We start from the raw sequence: 16,317 nt of genomic DNA, 5'->3' as shown, positions 1-16,317 counted from the left end.
AAGACTGACTTTAACTTCCAGATCAATAAAACATTTATCTGCACCTTTCATCATACAAAGTGACATAAAAGGTAAGACTTAAGAGGACTTATTCACATTGAAAAGAAAAAATGAGGCACACCAGTGCAGTCAATTTAAAAAGTTACTGTTGAGCCCTGTTCCTCCGAGAACATTGTGTATTAAGATGTGTACAGGTTCAAAATTCTGATGAAAACAATCATGAACAGGAGTGTCCAGGTCCCCTCTGAGTCCTTTCATATTTAGTATCTGCAGATGCAGAGTCTCAATCTGATACCATTTCTCTGATAACACACACTTCATGTACATTAAAGTTATTAAAATCAGCCCAGCATGTCTGTTTTACAGCAGAATATCTCTGCAGTGCATTAAGAAAAAGCTGCATTTATGCTTCTAGTCTGTTCCTTAATGTTCTGTAGATGTTGAGGAACCTTGTTGTGAAGCTCAATAGGACACTGTCTGAAATTTAATGTTTCAGGGTCGAGAGCACTGTGGCTCCACGAGCTCCAAAAACAGAGAGGTTGATGACCTCTGTTGAAGAAGAAGAAGAAGACGTTTATTAGTATTCCGGTATACGGTGGGAATCAAAGTGTCTGGTGACCATCAAAAGAAAAGAGAATGACCTTGTTCATCATCATCAAAATAAAAGAATGTCTCTCTATCACCTCTAACCAGCGCACGACGAGGACAGAATTAGTGCTACAGTGTTCCTGTTTGTGAAAAAGAATCACCGCTCTCAAAACGAGGATGCTGAAGTCAGCGTCTCTTTATTCAGGAGTGCACAGAACCTCACACAACACAGGGTTATGGAGGAGGATGTAAAAGGACTGTCAGTATTTATATTTTTCCTTTCACGCTACCTATGAAGGGGCCAGTTCTCTCTGTTCTGGACAGTCTGTCTTTGTCTGCTCATGGGAGGATTGCTTCATGTTTCTCTTTCACCTTGTGTAGGACTGTATCAGTAATTTCCCTCTTATCCGTCACAGGAGTGTAGCTCTCTATGGTGTTAGTGTAGCTTCCTGTGTCAGCAGCGTATCTCTCTCTGAGGTAGAACTGTATCTCTCTAAGAACTCCTTCACATTCTCACAGACTATTAGCCACCCACAGAAACAGAAAAACAATCCTCAGTGTTTTTCCATTAGTTCGTAAATCCTCACCCCCAGACAAATATCCACTGTTTCAGATGTGTATAATCAATTAATTCATTATTGCCTGATAATGCTGCAGATCATTGATTATTGTAAATTATCATCCTTGGCGCTCTGCCACCAACTGTGCTCCTCTTGAACGACACCTGTATGACAGTGGAAGTTCCAGTCAGTTAAAACCAGGTCGTTATTGAAAATGAGAAACAGCTCTCGTTTAACTTACCTGGTAAAATAAAGGTTAAATTGAAAGAAAGTAAAAATAAAAGAAATGCTTTCCTCAGCCCTGGTGCTGATCTTTGATATCAGATCAGAACCTCTCTGAACATAAATGGAGCACATTGAGCTGTAGGAGAAGCTTTTGTTGCTGCTGATTCGTACACTGAATACTAACATCACACCTCTGACCCTGCAGCTCGCACTCTGAGGAACGTCCTGCACTTCCTGGTCGACATCGGAGACGTCTGCAACTCCAAGCTGGGCTCCCCGTACAGGAAGTGTCGGTCGGTGTTTGCCGAGGCCCGCAGCGACTGCTCTGACCTGCTGGGCGACTTCGACTTCCTGTGTGACATCGTGGACGCCTTCCTGCCGCTCTGCAGCATCGCCCGCGGTAATCATCATTAATTATGTTCATGATTATAATTATCATTTTGAATGTCCTTATTTAAAACATCTGTTTGGTCAACTTCTTACAGTCCACAGCTAGAATTATTTTGTTCCAAAAATATTCGAAGAAAGTTCTGAAAAGTTCTACAGATATTTTCAGCAGGAAGTTTTCTTTTAGTTCTCAGAATGTTCTTCTTGAAGGCAGGATCACTAAAGACATTTTAAAAATGTTTCTTGGACTATTATGCCCTAATGTTCTCAAAACTGAATGTTGTACATTCTTCTTTTGTTTTCATCTAACATTGTAGGAACGTTGTATAGATAAAGATAACCATAATATGCTCCATCAACAACATCCCCAAAACATCCTAAGAACATTGCGGGCAGAATATTCTTATAAAAACGTTCTGTCATCTGAAGTCTCAAAAACATTTTTTAAAAGTCATTAGGTAAATGTTTTGTCGAAGAATTTTCTATAATGTGTCTCTACACAACATCCCCAAAACATCCTGAGAACATTACAGAATATTCCACCTTCATTAATATATGACTTTACACGATCATTTTATCAAAATCATCTGAGGCTTCGATAACATCTGGAAAACATTTTTTTTAATGTTGGTTTGAGAACGTTTTTCTTTTCTTACCATAGAACAGAATCTGTGTTCCAGACAGTGTCTTCTGACTATCGACTTTAGAACACAACTGCAAATTTCCCCCAGTGTGGGATGAATAAAGACTTATTTTATTATATTAATTTAAAGGAACATTACTGGTAATGAAAATAAAATTCCTAAAACATTCTTTGAACATTTGATTGAAACATTTTCTATAAAAATGTATTGGAAGTTGTAGGGGATGTTAGCTGTTGTAGGAACGTTCTGTGCTAGTTGGGAGTTAATTTAACGAACTCAACAACAAAACGAAAGGCTGTACTACTGAATGTTACAGCAATTAAAAGGGGAATCCAGGCTTTTGTGTTTCTTTCTTTGTGTATCATTTTGAAATGAATAAGCAATAAGAATAAAGTTTAGAAAGAGATTTACTGAAAAAAAAAAATCCCCAATAATCCTTGAATGTAAACTCCTCTAAACTTTGTCCTTAAGCCGGTGAGCTGTTCTGCATCATTCCCTCCTACATCGCAGAACACCTGAAGGAACGTCTGGCAGATCGTGAGTTCTTCTCTTCATTATATTTCAGCAGCAGCCTTCACCCTGCTGCCTGCTCTGACTCTGACTCTCTTCATCCAGCGACCATCGCAGCATTTCAGAAGCTGAAGCGGGAATTTGAGTTCAACATCACAGCGTCAGTGAACCTGGAAGTGGATGCTAACAGCAGCCGCTCGCTGCAGCAGGTGTCTCAGGACATCATGAAGGAGCTTTCAGCAGATCTGCGGGTGTTTGAGAAGCTGAGCGAGCCGCTGACCTACCTGAGCCTGGTGCTGCTCGCCTGGTCCTTCCTGAGGTCAGGACTTAGCGCCAGTTAGCTTCACTTGCTAAAATACTTTTTATGTTTAATGTTGTCATTCTACCATCCTAATTTAGTGCTCCATGTTAGCTCGTTAGCATTCTCAAACATAATACACTAATGTTTCCATTACTAAAGTTAGCTAGCTGTTGTTTTATTGAGCTGTGTACATGTCACCATATACACCTGAGCATGTTAGCGTCGTAAAGTTAGCGTGCTAAATGCATTATCGTAATGTTAGCATCTGGGATTTAACATGCTAATGAACACGCTATCAGAAGACATGTTGTCACGCTGCTGTTAATTTAGCGGAGTTTGTTTGTTATGTTTGTGTGTCTGTTGTGTGTTTGCATTTGTTTATATGTTTGTCTTACTGTTTTTATGTTTGTGCGTCATTGTGTTTGTGTCTGTTGTGGTGTGTGTTTGTTGGGTTAATGTGTGTTGTTGTGTTTATGTGTGTGTGTGTTGTCATGCAGGGCGGTGCATTACAGACGTAGGTATCTCCATGACCTCAACTTTGATAATAATTACATCACGGCTCAGTTTGAAGAGCTCGACCGACAGGTGACCTCGAGGGGCGGGGCCTCAGTCCTGCCAATCACAAGCAGAGAAGCCAAGATCTACATCACACCTCGTTAGTACATGTGTGTGTGTGTGTGTGTGTGTGTGTGTGCGTGCGGTAATCTCATTAGTATTCTCCACAAACACACATCTTGTGCCTAATTGTCCAGTGTTGGCTGATTTCACGGTTTGTGCAACTACAGTGTCATTCCAGCTGACCTACAGAGAGCGGCGTGCAGTGCTGGTGGGCGTGGTCTCTGTCCTCAGACACCTACTGATTGGCTGCCTGCTGGTGGGGCTAGACTTCCTGTTGTTCTGGATTCTGGACCAGATAAGCCACCAGTTGAAAGGGGACATTGTGGCCAGAGGTGAGACAACACGTCACATGTTAACATCAACGAATCAATATGCTATCGGCTGTAAACGTGACGACCATGTGTCTGACAGCCCCGGTGACGTTTGAGGTTCTGGTGAATGGATCAGGTTACGCTTCAGACATCTACAGAGACCTGCTGGCTTCCTTCAAGGTCCTGCAAGGAGGAAACATCACAGTGGTCAGCAGGAAGTGTCTGCTGCAGCCGTCAGAGCCCAACACCACGACGAGCTTCATCCTCGGTATGCCATCACACATCACCTGTTCATTTGATGGAGGTCTGTGGAGAACTAAAGAGAGAGAACACAGAACCACAGAAAATTCTGGTGGATTAAAATTGTACCAACTCTTCAACCAACCAATTAAAATCATTGTCAGTTTATCAGAAGATGAAGAAAGTGTTTCTGTCTCCCTGCTCTGAGAGATTCTAGCTGCCGATTATTAATCTAATCTAATCTAATCTAATCTATTCTCATCTCATCTCATCTCATCTCATCTCATCTCATCTCATCTCATCTCATCTCATCTCATCTAATTTGATTATAAAGTAACATCTACAGCTGCTACTAGCAGCAGCATCTCTTTGTGCTGATTTTGTGTCTTTCTGTGATGGTTTTGCATATTTTTTCTGGTAATTTGAGGTGAATTAAGTTGCTATTTTACCTTACCTTACCTATGAGTTGAGTTTTCACAGGGCTTGAGGTCACACTGTCCGCCATCTTGAATTGCAAACATGTGCAACTACCTGCGCCCGTGATGTAATGGTCAGCAATTCCTGTGGCTTGGCCCAGTTTGCCACTAAATTTTCATGCCAAAACTTATCTTATAACTGATGAGAGCAGATCGACCAACTCATCCACCAGAACTCCTGGACACAATTCACATGCAGGCTGAACAATTCATTGATTTCAAATTGAACTTGCAGTTTGAAGCAATACAATTAGCAAATCATGTTGCATTTCTGCAAGGAGGCTCGGTGGTTAGCACCATCGCCTCACAGTAAGAAGGTCACCGGTTTGCGTCTCGGTGAGGACGCCCGAGATCTTTCTGCGTGGAGTTTACATGTTCTCCCCGTGCAGCGTGGGTTCTCTCCGGGTTCTCCGGCTTCCTCCCACACAGTCCAAAAACATGCTGAGGTTAATTGGTGATTCTAAATTGTCCGTGAATGTGAGTCTGCTTGGTTGTCTGTCTCTAAGTGTAGCCCTGTGATAGACTGGTGACCTGTCCAGGGTGTCCCCTGCCTTCACCCTGAGTCAGCTGTGATAGACTCCAGCCCCCAGCAACCGTAGTGAGGATTAAGCGGTGTATAGATAATGGATGGATGTTGCATTACCTGCTTCTGATTTGCATTAAGGTGATGTCTCGGCTACTTTATGCAAATCAGAGGCGTCTGGCTGCTACTGGAGGAAAACTAACTAAACTGTCAGTGAACTGGTTTTGTAAAATGAGTGAAAGTTTCCAGATGAACTGTCATGTTGGTCCAGTTTGAAATCTAGGAGCAGGCAGCCTTTTGCTGGTGTTCTAGGTTCTGCTGGTTCTGTTGGTGTGACTGGTTCTGCTCTGGTTCTGCAGGGTTTCTGCTGGGTCTGGCTCTGCTCGTCTCTCTCACCGGAGGATTGATGGGGCGCTGCAGAAGAATCATCTGTGCTTCATTTCATCCAGAGAGAGAACTGGTATACACACACACACACACACGCGCGCAGACACACACACACACACACACACACACACACACACACTGTTGTTTGTCGTTGCAACTCCTCAGTTCACCGTCACATTAACACACTGTTTTGTTTCTGCATCACAAACACTGAAACTCTGCACCTTCAATGCCAACTTAGATAAAACGTCGTGGTGTCGCTCTGTTATTGCTCAGAGGCTCCTCGGCAGTGGCGATGTTATTCACAGCCTGTAAGATGAGAACATTCAAACCTTAGATGAACGTGTGGCGGGGTGTGTTCTTATTGTTCTCCAGGAGAGAATCCAGTTCCTCCACCAACAGATCCTGGATCAGAGGAGGTCAGTGGGCGAAGCTCTGAGGAGGTCGGTGTTCAGGATCAGAGTCGATCGAGGAGGAGTACGGAGTCGAATTCAGACTCTGCTGACACGGTACAAACATGTAGAGAGACAGGAGGAGAATTTAACACCTCAGAGCTCTTTGTACAGACTTTTCAGACAGGGAACATGGAACATTTTTGCTTCATTGATCCGTGAAAGTGACGACGTTCTGTCATGCAGACAAGATTAGACAAAACACCAAGTGGCGTATAACACCAGCTATACCAGCTCTGACTGATTTCATGGATCAGGTCTGTGTGTGTCAGGTTACCTGGAGGAGCTCACCTGTCTCGCCTGCTGTCACCGCCTGTCACCTGTCTGTCCTGTGGTGAGCAGGTGAAGCCGGATGATGACAACACCATCACCTGTGACGTCCCACAGTGTTCAGGTAAACACCGACTGAAACCAGCTCTGCTTTAACCCTCTGAAGCCCAAACAGTTTCTGGTGTTTTCATTTTTCCTCACTGTGGCTCATTTTTCACTGCAATATGAAGTCCTGCACCGTTATGAAAACAGAACAACCATGAAGAAGATAAACATTTTAAAAGGCTGGACTCCACATGAAAAAAGTTCAGAAGATTGAGCTTCATTTTCATATGAAACATTTAGAGTTTACATGATGTTTATCTACGATATTTTAACATAGACTCATTAAATTAATTGTTGCTGTGATTTGAAGTCAGGAGTGTGCCTCCCTTATTTAACCACACTTCGCATTAAAACACACAAAGCCTGGACCAGACAGAGACACAAAAAGACACAACACCAGTTGAAAAAAGACAGAAACTACAAAACTACTACAGGGTTTAGCCAGCACTGTTTGGTGGCTTTGGCATAGTTTTGCTGCAGTTCTCATCAGTCTTTACTGTGTTGTGTCTGCAGGTCTGTACTGTCGGCCATGTTTCCTCAGTTTGGACAACACGTGTGTCGTCTGCACGCGACCTCTGACCTTCCAGAAAGATGAGGAGGAGGAGCTGTGAGTATCAACTGCAGAGGAGTGCACTGAAACACAATATTTATGATGTTCAGGAACATGATCTTATGAGAACACGTCACATTTATGAAGCAGCAGCTCAGAGCTACTTCACATCCACAATCCTGTACCTGAAGTTGCCGTAGTGATAAACTGGTGTCTGATTAGCGTTTAAAACACTGAAATTCAGATCAACAAGATGCATTCACTCACAGGTGAAATCTGCAGGAATTATTCACACACAGAGAGGCACACACTACAATAGACGACACAAAATAACAACAAAATGACAAAAAAAACAGAGCCTAGAGGACTAAAGGATGCACAAAATGACTAAAAGATGCACAAAAGAACATCAAAAATGCACAAAACAAATGCAAAAAAGATACAAGATAACCACAAAGAGACACAAAACCATTACAGAGTAGAACCAAACAAGAGTGACACCAAACAACTATGAAAATATGCAAAACAACTACTGAAGAACACAAAGGTACAAAACTACTATAGGAGGAGCAAAATGACAAAAATGATGCTAGAGGACTAAAAGATGGACAAAATGATTAGAGAAGAGACACACGACAACTACAAAAGACACAAAACAACCACAAAGAGACACGAAACTGTTACAGAGGGACACATAACAACCCTTGACATAAAAATGAGACAAAATATACAAAATTGCTAGAAAGGTGTCACAAAACAAAATCATAGAGACACAAAGCGACACACAACCCTCTGCTGTTTCCCCTCAGAGACTCCTCTGACGATGAACAGTTGTGTTCTGCTGCTCTGAACTTGACACACTCGAATAGGAGGATCTCCACGGCAACATGCCGAACAAACAGCCCAGTCAACAGAACAGACGAAGACTCTGAGCTCAGGTAGGACTCTGATCAGATCAATAATCAATGGTGTTAATTTATTGATCACCTGGAAGCATTCAAACAATTGAAGGTGCGTTTTCCCACTGTGGCTGCTGTCAGTGAAGCAGACATGACGTACCAGGACCGACCCGGCTCTGAGGAGTCAGACAGCGACGACTCCTTTTACTCTGCTGACTCACAAGAAACCTCCTTCCTCCAGGACCAAGCCCTCGCTGCAGTCCTGGTACACACACCTCAAAACCTCCAGGACTCTCCAGGCCCCTGAAGAACTCAGAGGCAGCTGATGATCCACTTAGTGATTAAAGTTATTGAAGCATGTAATGAAGTGTGAAGCTTATCAAGTCACACAAACAAAAACAATGAGACTAAACTAAACTCACTATGTATTTATAACAAAAGACTTGAAAAAGATCAGAAAAAATAAAATAAAATTAGGATTTGATAATATTATGTAATTATAACTCCATGATTAACGTGGCCACTTATAAACAGATTTAAAGAGAGAAAACTCTGAAATAAGAGTTGATAACAGCTGTAAACAGCAGACTAATGACAGTCTTGATACTTGGAGCATAAAACATTTTAAGGAAAAGGTTAAATACAAGATTATGAACACATGAAGTCTTAAAGGGTAATTCCAGTTTATTTCAACCTGGTAAATTCAAGTTTATTTTTTTAAATATATATGTATTTTAGGTTATTTTGTTGTTTTTACACATTAAAATCTTACATTAAGCATTAAAAACCTGTAAAAAAAAACCATATAAATAAATAAAAATAAGTAAATACACCGGATCTCATGTAAAATTCAGACTTAAAAGGCTTTATTGTGTTTCTTGGTCAACAGATGTTCTGAAGTTACAGAAGTGTCCAAAAGTTTAAAGTCTCAAACTATAATATGCAAACTAAATCATCAACATACAAAACCAAACTGATTGAGAGACTCTCACATTTTAATCATATTCAGAGCAAACACAACTCATCTTATCTAATATAAAGTCTTAATCAGATACTTTAGTCTCTTTACTACTCTGCTACTACTTCTCCTGAACTCCTGCATTGGTTCCTCAGTTCTTACATCTTTATGTTCTATGCTGTAAAGCTTTTTCTGAATGTAACTCAGCAACAGATAAAGCTCTAAAGTGCTTTGCAGCTGTCTTCCTGGTGATGGTCAGCAGGTGGCGCTGTCTCCTCGTCCTCTCTGTGGAAAACCTCCCCGTCAGGCTGTTTCTTCCACCTCAGCTTCACCTCCTCTGTGATCCCTCTGTCCACCAGCTGCTGCTTCAGCTGAAACACAGTTAACAGCTTTAACAGGATCGTGATCGATCGCTCTGATTGATTATCAAGAGTTTAATCCTGATGGAGCTGCAGAGACTGATTTCAGGAAACGTCAGGTGAATGTGGCTGCAGGTTCTCTCATGTTTTCCTCTGTGAGAACAGAGTCAGCGTACACGCTTTCTTTTTTATATTTCACTTATTGTATTTTATTTTGAGAAACACAATGTTTTTTCTTTTTGACCTGTTAAAACATCAAACATTAGTTGTATTATCTTTTTCAGATATCCCTTTTTATCAGTATTTTCATCAACATTCATAGAACGTTATCAAGACCTTAGATGACACATCGTTCTTTATAAGATGTTCCTGTAATGTGATCATTTCGTCTGCAACGTTCTGAGAATGTTTTGGGGATGTTGTCCATGAACACATTATAGAATCTATACAACGATCCCACGATGTTACATGATAACACAGGAAGAACGTTCTCGATGTAACATTCAGTTTTGAGAACATTTTGAGCACAATGTTCTGGCAATGTTATCCCCAAACATTTTCATCTTCAGTTATTACATCTTCAGTTATTCAACCTTTAAGAACATTCTGGAAACAAAAGAAAACTTGACGCCATAAATATTAGCGCTTTCTCAGAATATTTTTCCAACAAAAAAGTTCAAGCTGAGTCTGCATGGAGACAGCGACTGGGTGAATGAAGCTGTTGAGTCATGAGACCTCTGACCTGCTGCAGGATGGATTCTTGCACCGTCGGGTCGGACAGGTCTGCAGAACCTTCGATCAGCCGAACCTTCACCAAACTCACTGCTGAAGGTTTGACGACTGCAGAAGAAGAAGAAGTTAATCAGACTTTCTCCCACATCAGAGTCTGCAGAACCTGAAGGAACACTCACGTGAGTAACACAGGAAGGAACGTTTTTCCTCGCAGGGTTTGCTGCTCCAGATTCCCGTGTGCGAGCCTATTGTGATGCAGTTTGATAACGAGTGAGACAGGATGCTCCACTGCCTGTAGGGCTGTTCCTTCCCATCTGACCACTCCCACTTGTCTCTGTACAAACCAATCCAGGCGTCTTTCTCAATTGTGTTTGCCACCGATGACAGCAACTGTTGGGTCATGCTGTAGCGTTCCTGGTGACTCCTGATGCTGCTCAGATCTACGTGATTCTTCCTGCAGAAGGTCTGAGCGTCTGTCCAGTTCATCTGCTGCTGCACCACAACATACTTGTGGTCTGCAGCTGAAAGACAGAAGATCAGACTCAGTCGGGCAGCGTTAGACCTCGATTATTCTCCCTGCAGACACTACTGACAGTAGATGTTGTCATTGTACTTCTTATACTTTCCATACATTCGCAGAAGGTCCTATCTATGTATTTTGCACGTGCAGTGCTGCCCTCACAGCAAGGTCACCACATGGACCCAGATTCTGGCCTGTAAGTGGACTTGGGAAGATGAATATACGTCATGTGGATCCTGGTGGACCCTCAACAGAATGTATAACATCGGTTTTATACCTTGATTCCAGCCCCTGTGGATGAACACGGACTTCAACATTTTGCAGAAGGTCACATCTACATATTCTGCACATGTGCACTGTTGCCCTCATAGCCACCACACGGACCCAGTCTGTGAACTCTGGCAGGAGATGGTGAAACCTACATCACACTGAGCTTCTTGAATCCGTGGGAAATTTCAACACAAGTCATAGACCTTGATTTTACTCTCTGTGGACGCAGACACCCATCCATCCATCCATCATCTATACACCGCTTAATCCTCATTAGGGTCGTGGGAGTCTATCCCAGCTGACTTAAGGCAAAGGCAGGGGACACCCTGGACAGGTCTCCAGTTTATCACAGGGCTACACTTAGAGACAGACAACCAAGCACACTCACATTCACACCTACAGACAATTTAGAATCACCAATTAACCTCAACATGTTTTTGGACTTGCGGAGGAAGCCGGAGGACCCGGAGAGAACCCACGCTGCACGGGGAGAACATATGAACTCCACGCAGAAGGATCCCAGTGCCCCCACTGGGACACGAACCGGCGACCTTCTTGCTCCGAGGCAACAGTGCTAACCACTGATCCACCTTGGCAGCCCTGGACACAGACAGCTCTAGCTAGTATACTACTTTTGTAGGCTGCTGGAGTCGGTTTGGAGGCTCCACTGCAAACATTTGCCTCTTGCAGAGGTACGCAGAAGTCTCGCATCGACAGAACAATAATAACATTATAGAGTCCTACCTTTTATATTTAAATGTGTCGAGTGCATTTATAATAACAAAACTCTTAGGAGCAGACTAAATTGTCTGTCAAAACACTTTGTAAACCCTTGATTTCAAAAGTGCTTTATCATTTAAGTTCTTCTTTTTCTTCCTACACTTCTTCTTCTTCGTCTTGTCATCCCCTTAATCCATGTGTGCATGCAGCCAAAAGTTGTGTCCTTGTGGCGACTCCACTACAGTTTGCATGTGTAAATCTGTAGATGTGAGCTGCTGTACATGTATGAAACGGAGTCTCTTAGCAGACTAGAAAAGGCGTATAACAACAATGAATGTCCACAAAGGGAGCGAAATGAAAGCTTTAGTCTGTAGATTTCCTCTGAATATTAGGAGACACGTTAACAGAAGAGTCTGAAGGTCCCCGCAAAGAATTTGAGGATCAAACACATATTTTCTGAAATTCTCGTGAATTTTTGATGCAGAAATGTGTGCTTCTTCTGCATCACGTCATGATGGAAATGGAAAACACAAGAATTCAGGCACTGGACAACAATTCCAAATATAAAGGAACACAAATGGATTAAATTATGTTTTCCACAATAGATTCGGTGATTGTTTGGGCTCATGTTTCATATTTTCTGAGTAAATAAAGACTAGAACCTGAAATACTAAAACTCCTCAGATTCTCATGTTTCATATTGAAACACATGCTGATGATGCTTCACTTCACTGGGACTTTGCTGGATGTTTACTAGCAGTAACGTATTTGTATGTTGCAGTTAAACTCAAATTCTTCTTTCAGCACTGCCTATGAAAACTAAACTAACTCTATTTGCAGATAAAACTATCGTGTGTGAAAACTATGGTTGGGGGGTCCATTCGGGGCCGCTCAGGTGGCCAGTGTAGTCCTTTGTGTTGAAGTCAGCAGATGATGCAAACAGACTTACTGTAACATATGAAGCGACGCTGAGTCTCACAGCCTTCGTCCTTCCAGCGTCCGTCTACTCTCAGCGCCGCACACCCCTTGGACCCCCAGTTGCCCGCGGCCTGATAAAGAACAAAGCTTTCGACCTTTGTGCCCTCCTGAGACCATTTCCAGGCGCCATTGTAGAGTCCGATCCAGACGTATTGGTATCCTGTTGCCACCTGCCTGGCCTCGGTGTTGGAGGCTTGGCTCTGGATGTTGGCAAGGTCGATGAACTTTTCCCTACAGTAACGCTGAGCTTCGGTCCAGTTCTTCTTCAGATTGACAAAATGGAACTGAGTAATGGTGCCATGAGGCTGGAGGTCGCAATCCGGGACAGAACCTGAGAGACGACACAGGAGACAGTCTGTCCAATCAGCCTCCAACAACCCTTCAGCATCAGGAAAGCAGCAAATCAGACCTGCACAGGCGTGTTAACCTGAACAGAAAGATGGTCTGAAAAATGTCTTTAAAATGTTTCTTTTCCTGTAATTAAACTGTGGACACTGTCTTTAAAAGCATCTGTAACATCTTTAAAAATATCTGACGACGTTAACATGTTACTTTAACGTGCTTTAAGGACATTTAAAACCATCTGGCATTATTCTTTGGACACTGGACAACTCTGACAACTTCTGTAGACATCTTTAAAAACGTGTAAAACATTCTGCGCACAATGTGAGCATCTGGAAGATATTTACATCTTCTGTGGACACATTTAAAACAATCTACACACTCAGACACTGAAAACATCTGTGGACTTTATGGACTTCAGTTTCCACATATTCACTGAGGAAAACTTTTTTGGACATTACTTTAAAATCACCTATCCAGCTTTGTGGACACCTTGAAAATCTCTGAGGACATTTTTAGAGATAAATTTGACTACAGACACTGTTAGATGATTTTATGTACACAGTTCATGTCTTTAAAAAATGTCTGAGAATCTATTTAAACATCTTTAAAAACCCGCCTATGACCACAGAAGAAAGGTGTTGGTCTGAGGATACTGTGGACAGATTTACAATTAGGACTCTGTGGACTTATTCAAAAGCAGCTCAGAACCTTCAGACTGTTTCTGCAGTTTGTCTTTCTGTTGTTGGATTTACAGTTTACAGACCTGAGAGCAGCAGCAGGACGATCAGTTCACGTGTCTTCATGACTGACTGAGCTGAGACACTGAGAAGACATCTTAGTTAGCATCATCATCAGTAATAATAAATAATGAGCAGTGAACCAAAACCTTACCAGCATTTACAGACAAATGCTGATGTTTAAACCTCTTAGACCAGGTGTTCAGGGTGAAGGCAGGGGACACCCTGGACAGGTCTCCATCTATCACAGGGCTACACTTAGAGACAGACAACCAAGCACACTCACATTCACACCTACGGACAATTTAGAATCACCAATTAATCTCAACATGTTTTCGAACTTGCGGAGGAAGCCTGAGGACCCGGAGAGAACCCACGCTGCACGGGGAGAACATGTAAACTCCACGCAGAAAGATCCTGGGTGTCCTCACTGGGATGTGAACCGGCGCCCTTCTTGCTGCGAGGCAACGATGCTAATATATATATATATATATATATATATATATATATATATATATATAAGTCTGGCTGTACAGAACATTTATAGCTTGAATTGGTCATCTAAGTTTATATACTAAATTACATTGTAGGGTCATAACTTTAGTATTTCATATTTAAATTGGTTAGTTAATTTGTATAATACAAATCTAGCACAGGGTTTGCACTTCAATACCTAATATTTAAATTGGTCAACTATTTTTTTTATTATGTTGTTGGGTTTTAGTCTTGATATTTCATATTTATATTACTCTTTTAAATTTGTATAATATAATTTTACTGTAGGGTTTAACCTTTTTTTCTTTTTTTTTTAAAAATAGTCACTTAAATTTGGATAATAAATGATATGATAGGGGTTTTAACCTTAATATTTATATTTGTTAGAGAGATTTATATAATATAAATTTACTGTAGTTTTTTTTTTTTTTTTTTTTTTTAAACCTAATTCAAAAAACAATATTGTGCAGTTTTAACCTTGGTATTTGGGGAAAAAAGGTAAATTTCTATAATAAATTATAGGGTGGGGTTTTAACCTTAATATTTATTATGCTAAATAATTTAGACTTGAAAAATATTAATGTGATGTTTTAATCTTGATATTTTAGGTAAATGCATCAGGTAATTATGTACAGTAAATAATCATTTTAACCATAATACATACAATACATAGTACTGCTGCGTCTTAACCTTATTATTCACAATTAATATTTAAATCATGCAGTTAAATTTGTAACATTAAATATTTTCTTCTCTTTGTGTCTGTTGTGTTAAAAGTTTAAACAACATTGACTCAGCAGGTATTTCATGTCTACAGTTAATTAATGTAAACAGTGTTTAAACATGTAATAAAGAGGAGTATTTAAAGTATTGTGGTGACGAACTGCAAGTTTGATCGATTTAATCTTTACAGGTTTGACTTCATGTCACTGCTGCAGCTGCATAACAGACACTCATAAATAAATAGATCAATAAATAGATTAATGAATGAGGATTGTACCTGTTTCCAGTGAGCTGTTCCTGCTGAGGCTGATTCAGAAGATTTAACGTAACTGACAGGAGATTCATTCAGCGTGCTGAGCAATGAAACGTCTTATATACCTGCTTTGCCGCCCTCAGGGGAGAGCAGCACCTGGTCCATTTGAGTCCATTTGATTAAAAGACGCTGTCAGTCAAAACAACTGAAAATGACTTATTCAAACTTATCTCAGATGCAAAACAGAAGTGATTATAAATCAGAGCTCATGCAGGCATCAAACCGTGACACCAATAAACTGAGCCAATAAACACTGAACACCTTGTTGTGTTGATGCTGTGTGTGTTTCATTCTCAGATTTTACTTCTAAATTTCAAGTCTTTCTGGAAACTTTTCATTCAGACCTTTAGTTCTTTCTTCTGTCTGTCCCTCTTTTTTTCTTTTTCTTTACTTGCTCAGTGTTATTTGATTAACTTTGCAATTATGATAATTGTGATGAAGGAGCAACTCGTCCTTTAAACAAATCACACACAATCTGTGTCATTTCATATTTAAATCATGTGGTTAACAAATAGAAATGTGATGTTTTCTGCAGTTTATTTTTCATTTTTTCTGATAAGAGCCCAGGTTTACCTCTTGAATGCAAAACTCATCTGCATCACTTGCTTTGGATGTCTTGTATTATGAGCTTTGTTTTTCCTTGTTTTATTTCTTGTCAATATGTTCACTTTCTCCGTTCTTTTATTATTGCTCTGCATTCCTATAAATGATCTTAGATGGGATTTTATCAAGGCTCATGACAAAACAGTTTGAGAATCACAGGATTAAACTCAAGCAGCCATAAAAGGATTGAATAATGTCTGAAGATGGGAATATTTTGAATGAAGTCAGGTACAATAGAAATGTTTGGCCATGCTAGGACTGAATAAAGTCTAAAAGTCTAGTATTATTTTTAATAAGTTTGATACCACAGAAGTCTGTGTGGATATACATTTACAAAAGGTCAAGTCTGAAACTGGGAATATTTTGAATGAAGTCTGGGATATTAGAAACTGGTGGGGGCACACATCTGCTGAAAGTCAAGTCTGAAATTGAGTGTTTTGAATGAAGTCAGGTACTATAGATGTGTCTGCGGCAACACAAGAACTAAATGAATTTTGCAGAGTCTAGTTCAGCTGACT

At 40.8% G+C, this 16,317-nt stretch overlaps 1 protein-coding gene and 1 long non-coding RNA gene across 2 annotated transcripts in view; one reads left to right on the top strand and one right to left on the bottom strand.

Annotated features, from left to right (window-relative positions):
* dcst2 (DC-STAMP domain containing 2) overlaps window positions 1-8,353 on the top strand; it is a 14,596-nt gene extending 6,243 nt beyond the window's left edge. Inside the window, exons 5-16 of the mRNA XM_008304260.1 lie at window positions 1,579-1,773; window positions 2,876-2,941; window positions 3,020-3,233; window positions 3,713-3,870; window positions 4,001-4,165; window positions 4,245-4,412; window positions 5,743-5,843; window positions 6,146-6,279; window positions 6,495-6,616; window positions 7,111-7,204; window positions 7,957-8,085; window positions 8,188-8,353. Of these exons, the coding sequence (XP_008302482.1) occupies window positions 1,579-1,773; window positions 2,876-2,941; window positions 3,020-3,233; window positions 3,713-3,870; window positions 4,001-4,165; window positions 4,245-4,412; window positions 5,743-5,843; window positions 6,146-6,279; window positions 6,495-6,616; window positions 7,111-7,204; window positions 7,957-8,085; window positions 8,188-8,353 (1,712 nt within the window). The remainder of the gene's footprint in view (window positions 1-1,578; window positions 1,774-2,875; window positions 2,942-3,019; window positions 3,234-3,712; window positions 3,871-4,000; window positions 4,166-4,244; window positions 4,413-5,742; window positions 5,844-6,145; window positions 6,280-6,494; window positions 6,617-7,110; window positions 7,205-7,956; window positions 8,086-8,187) is intronic.
* A 537-nt stretch (window positions 8,354-8,890) lies between these two features.
* Window positions 8,891-10,223, bottom strand: LOC103374210 (uncharacterized). Its single transcript, XR_521115.1, has 2 exons — window positions 10,106-10,223; window positions 8,891-9,375 (listed from the first exon to the last, which is right to left on the bottom strand). It is a non-coding gene; the product is annotated as an uncharacterized LOC103374210 (long non-coding RNA).
* Window positions 10,224-16,317: the final 6,094 nt, after the last annotated feature.

This window comes from Stegastes partitus, unplaced genomic scaffold (assembly GCF_000690725.1).
Source record: "Stegastes partitus isolate 25-593 unplaced genomic scaffold, Stegastes_partitus-1.0.2 Scaffold2179, whole genome shotgun sequence".
Taxonomy (NCBI): domain Eukaryota; kingdom Metazoa; phylum Chordata; class Actinopteri; family Pomacentridae; genus Stegastes; species Stegastes partitus.
The sequence above is the reverse complement of the archived record's forward strand: the minus strand, read 5'-3'. Positions and strand labels throughout refer to the sequence as shown.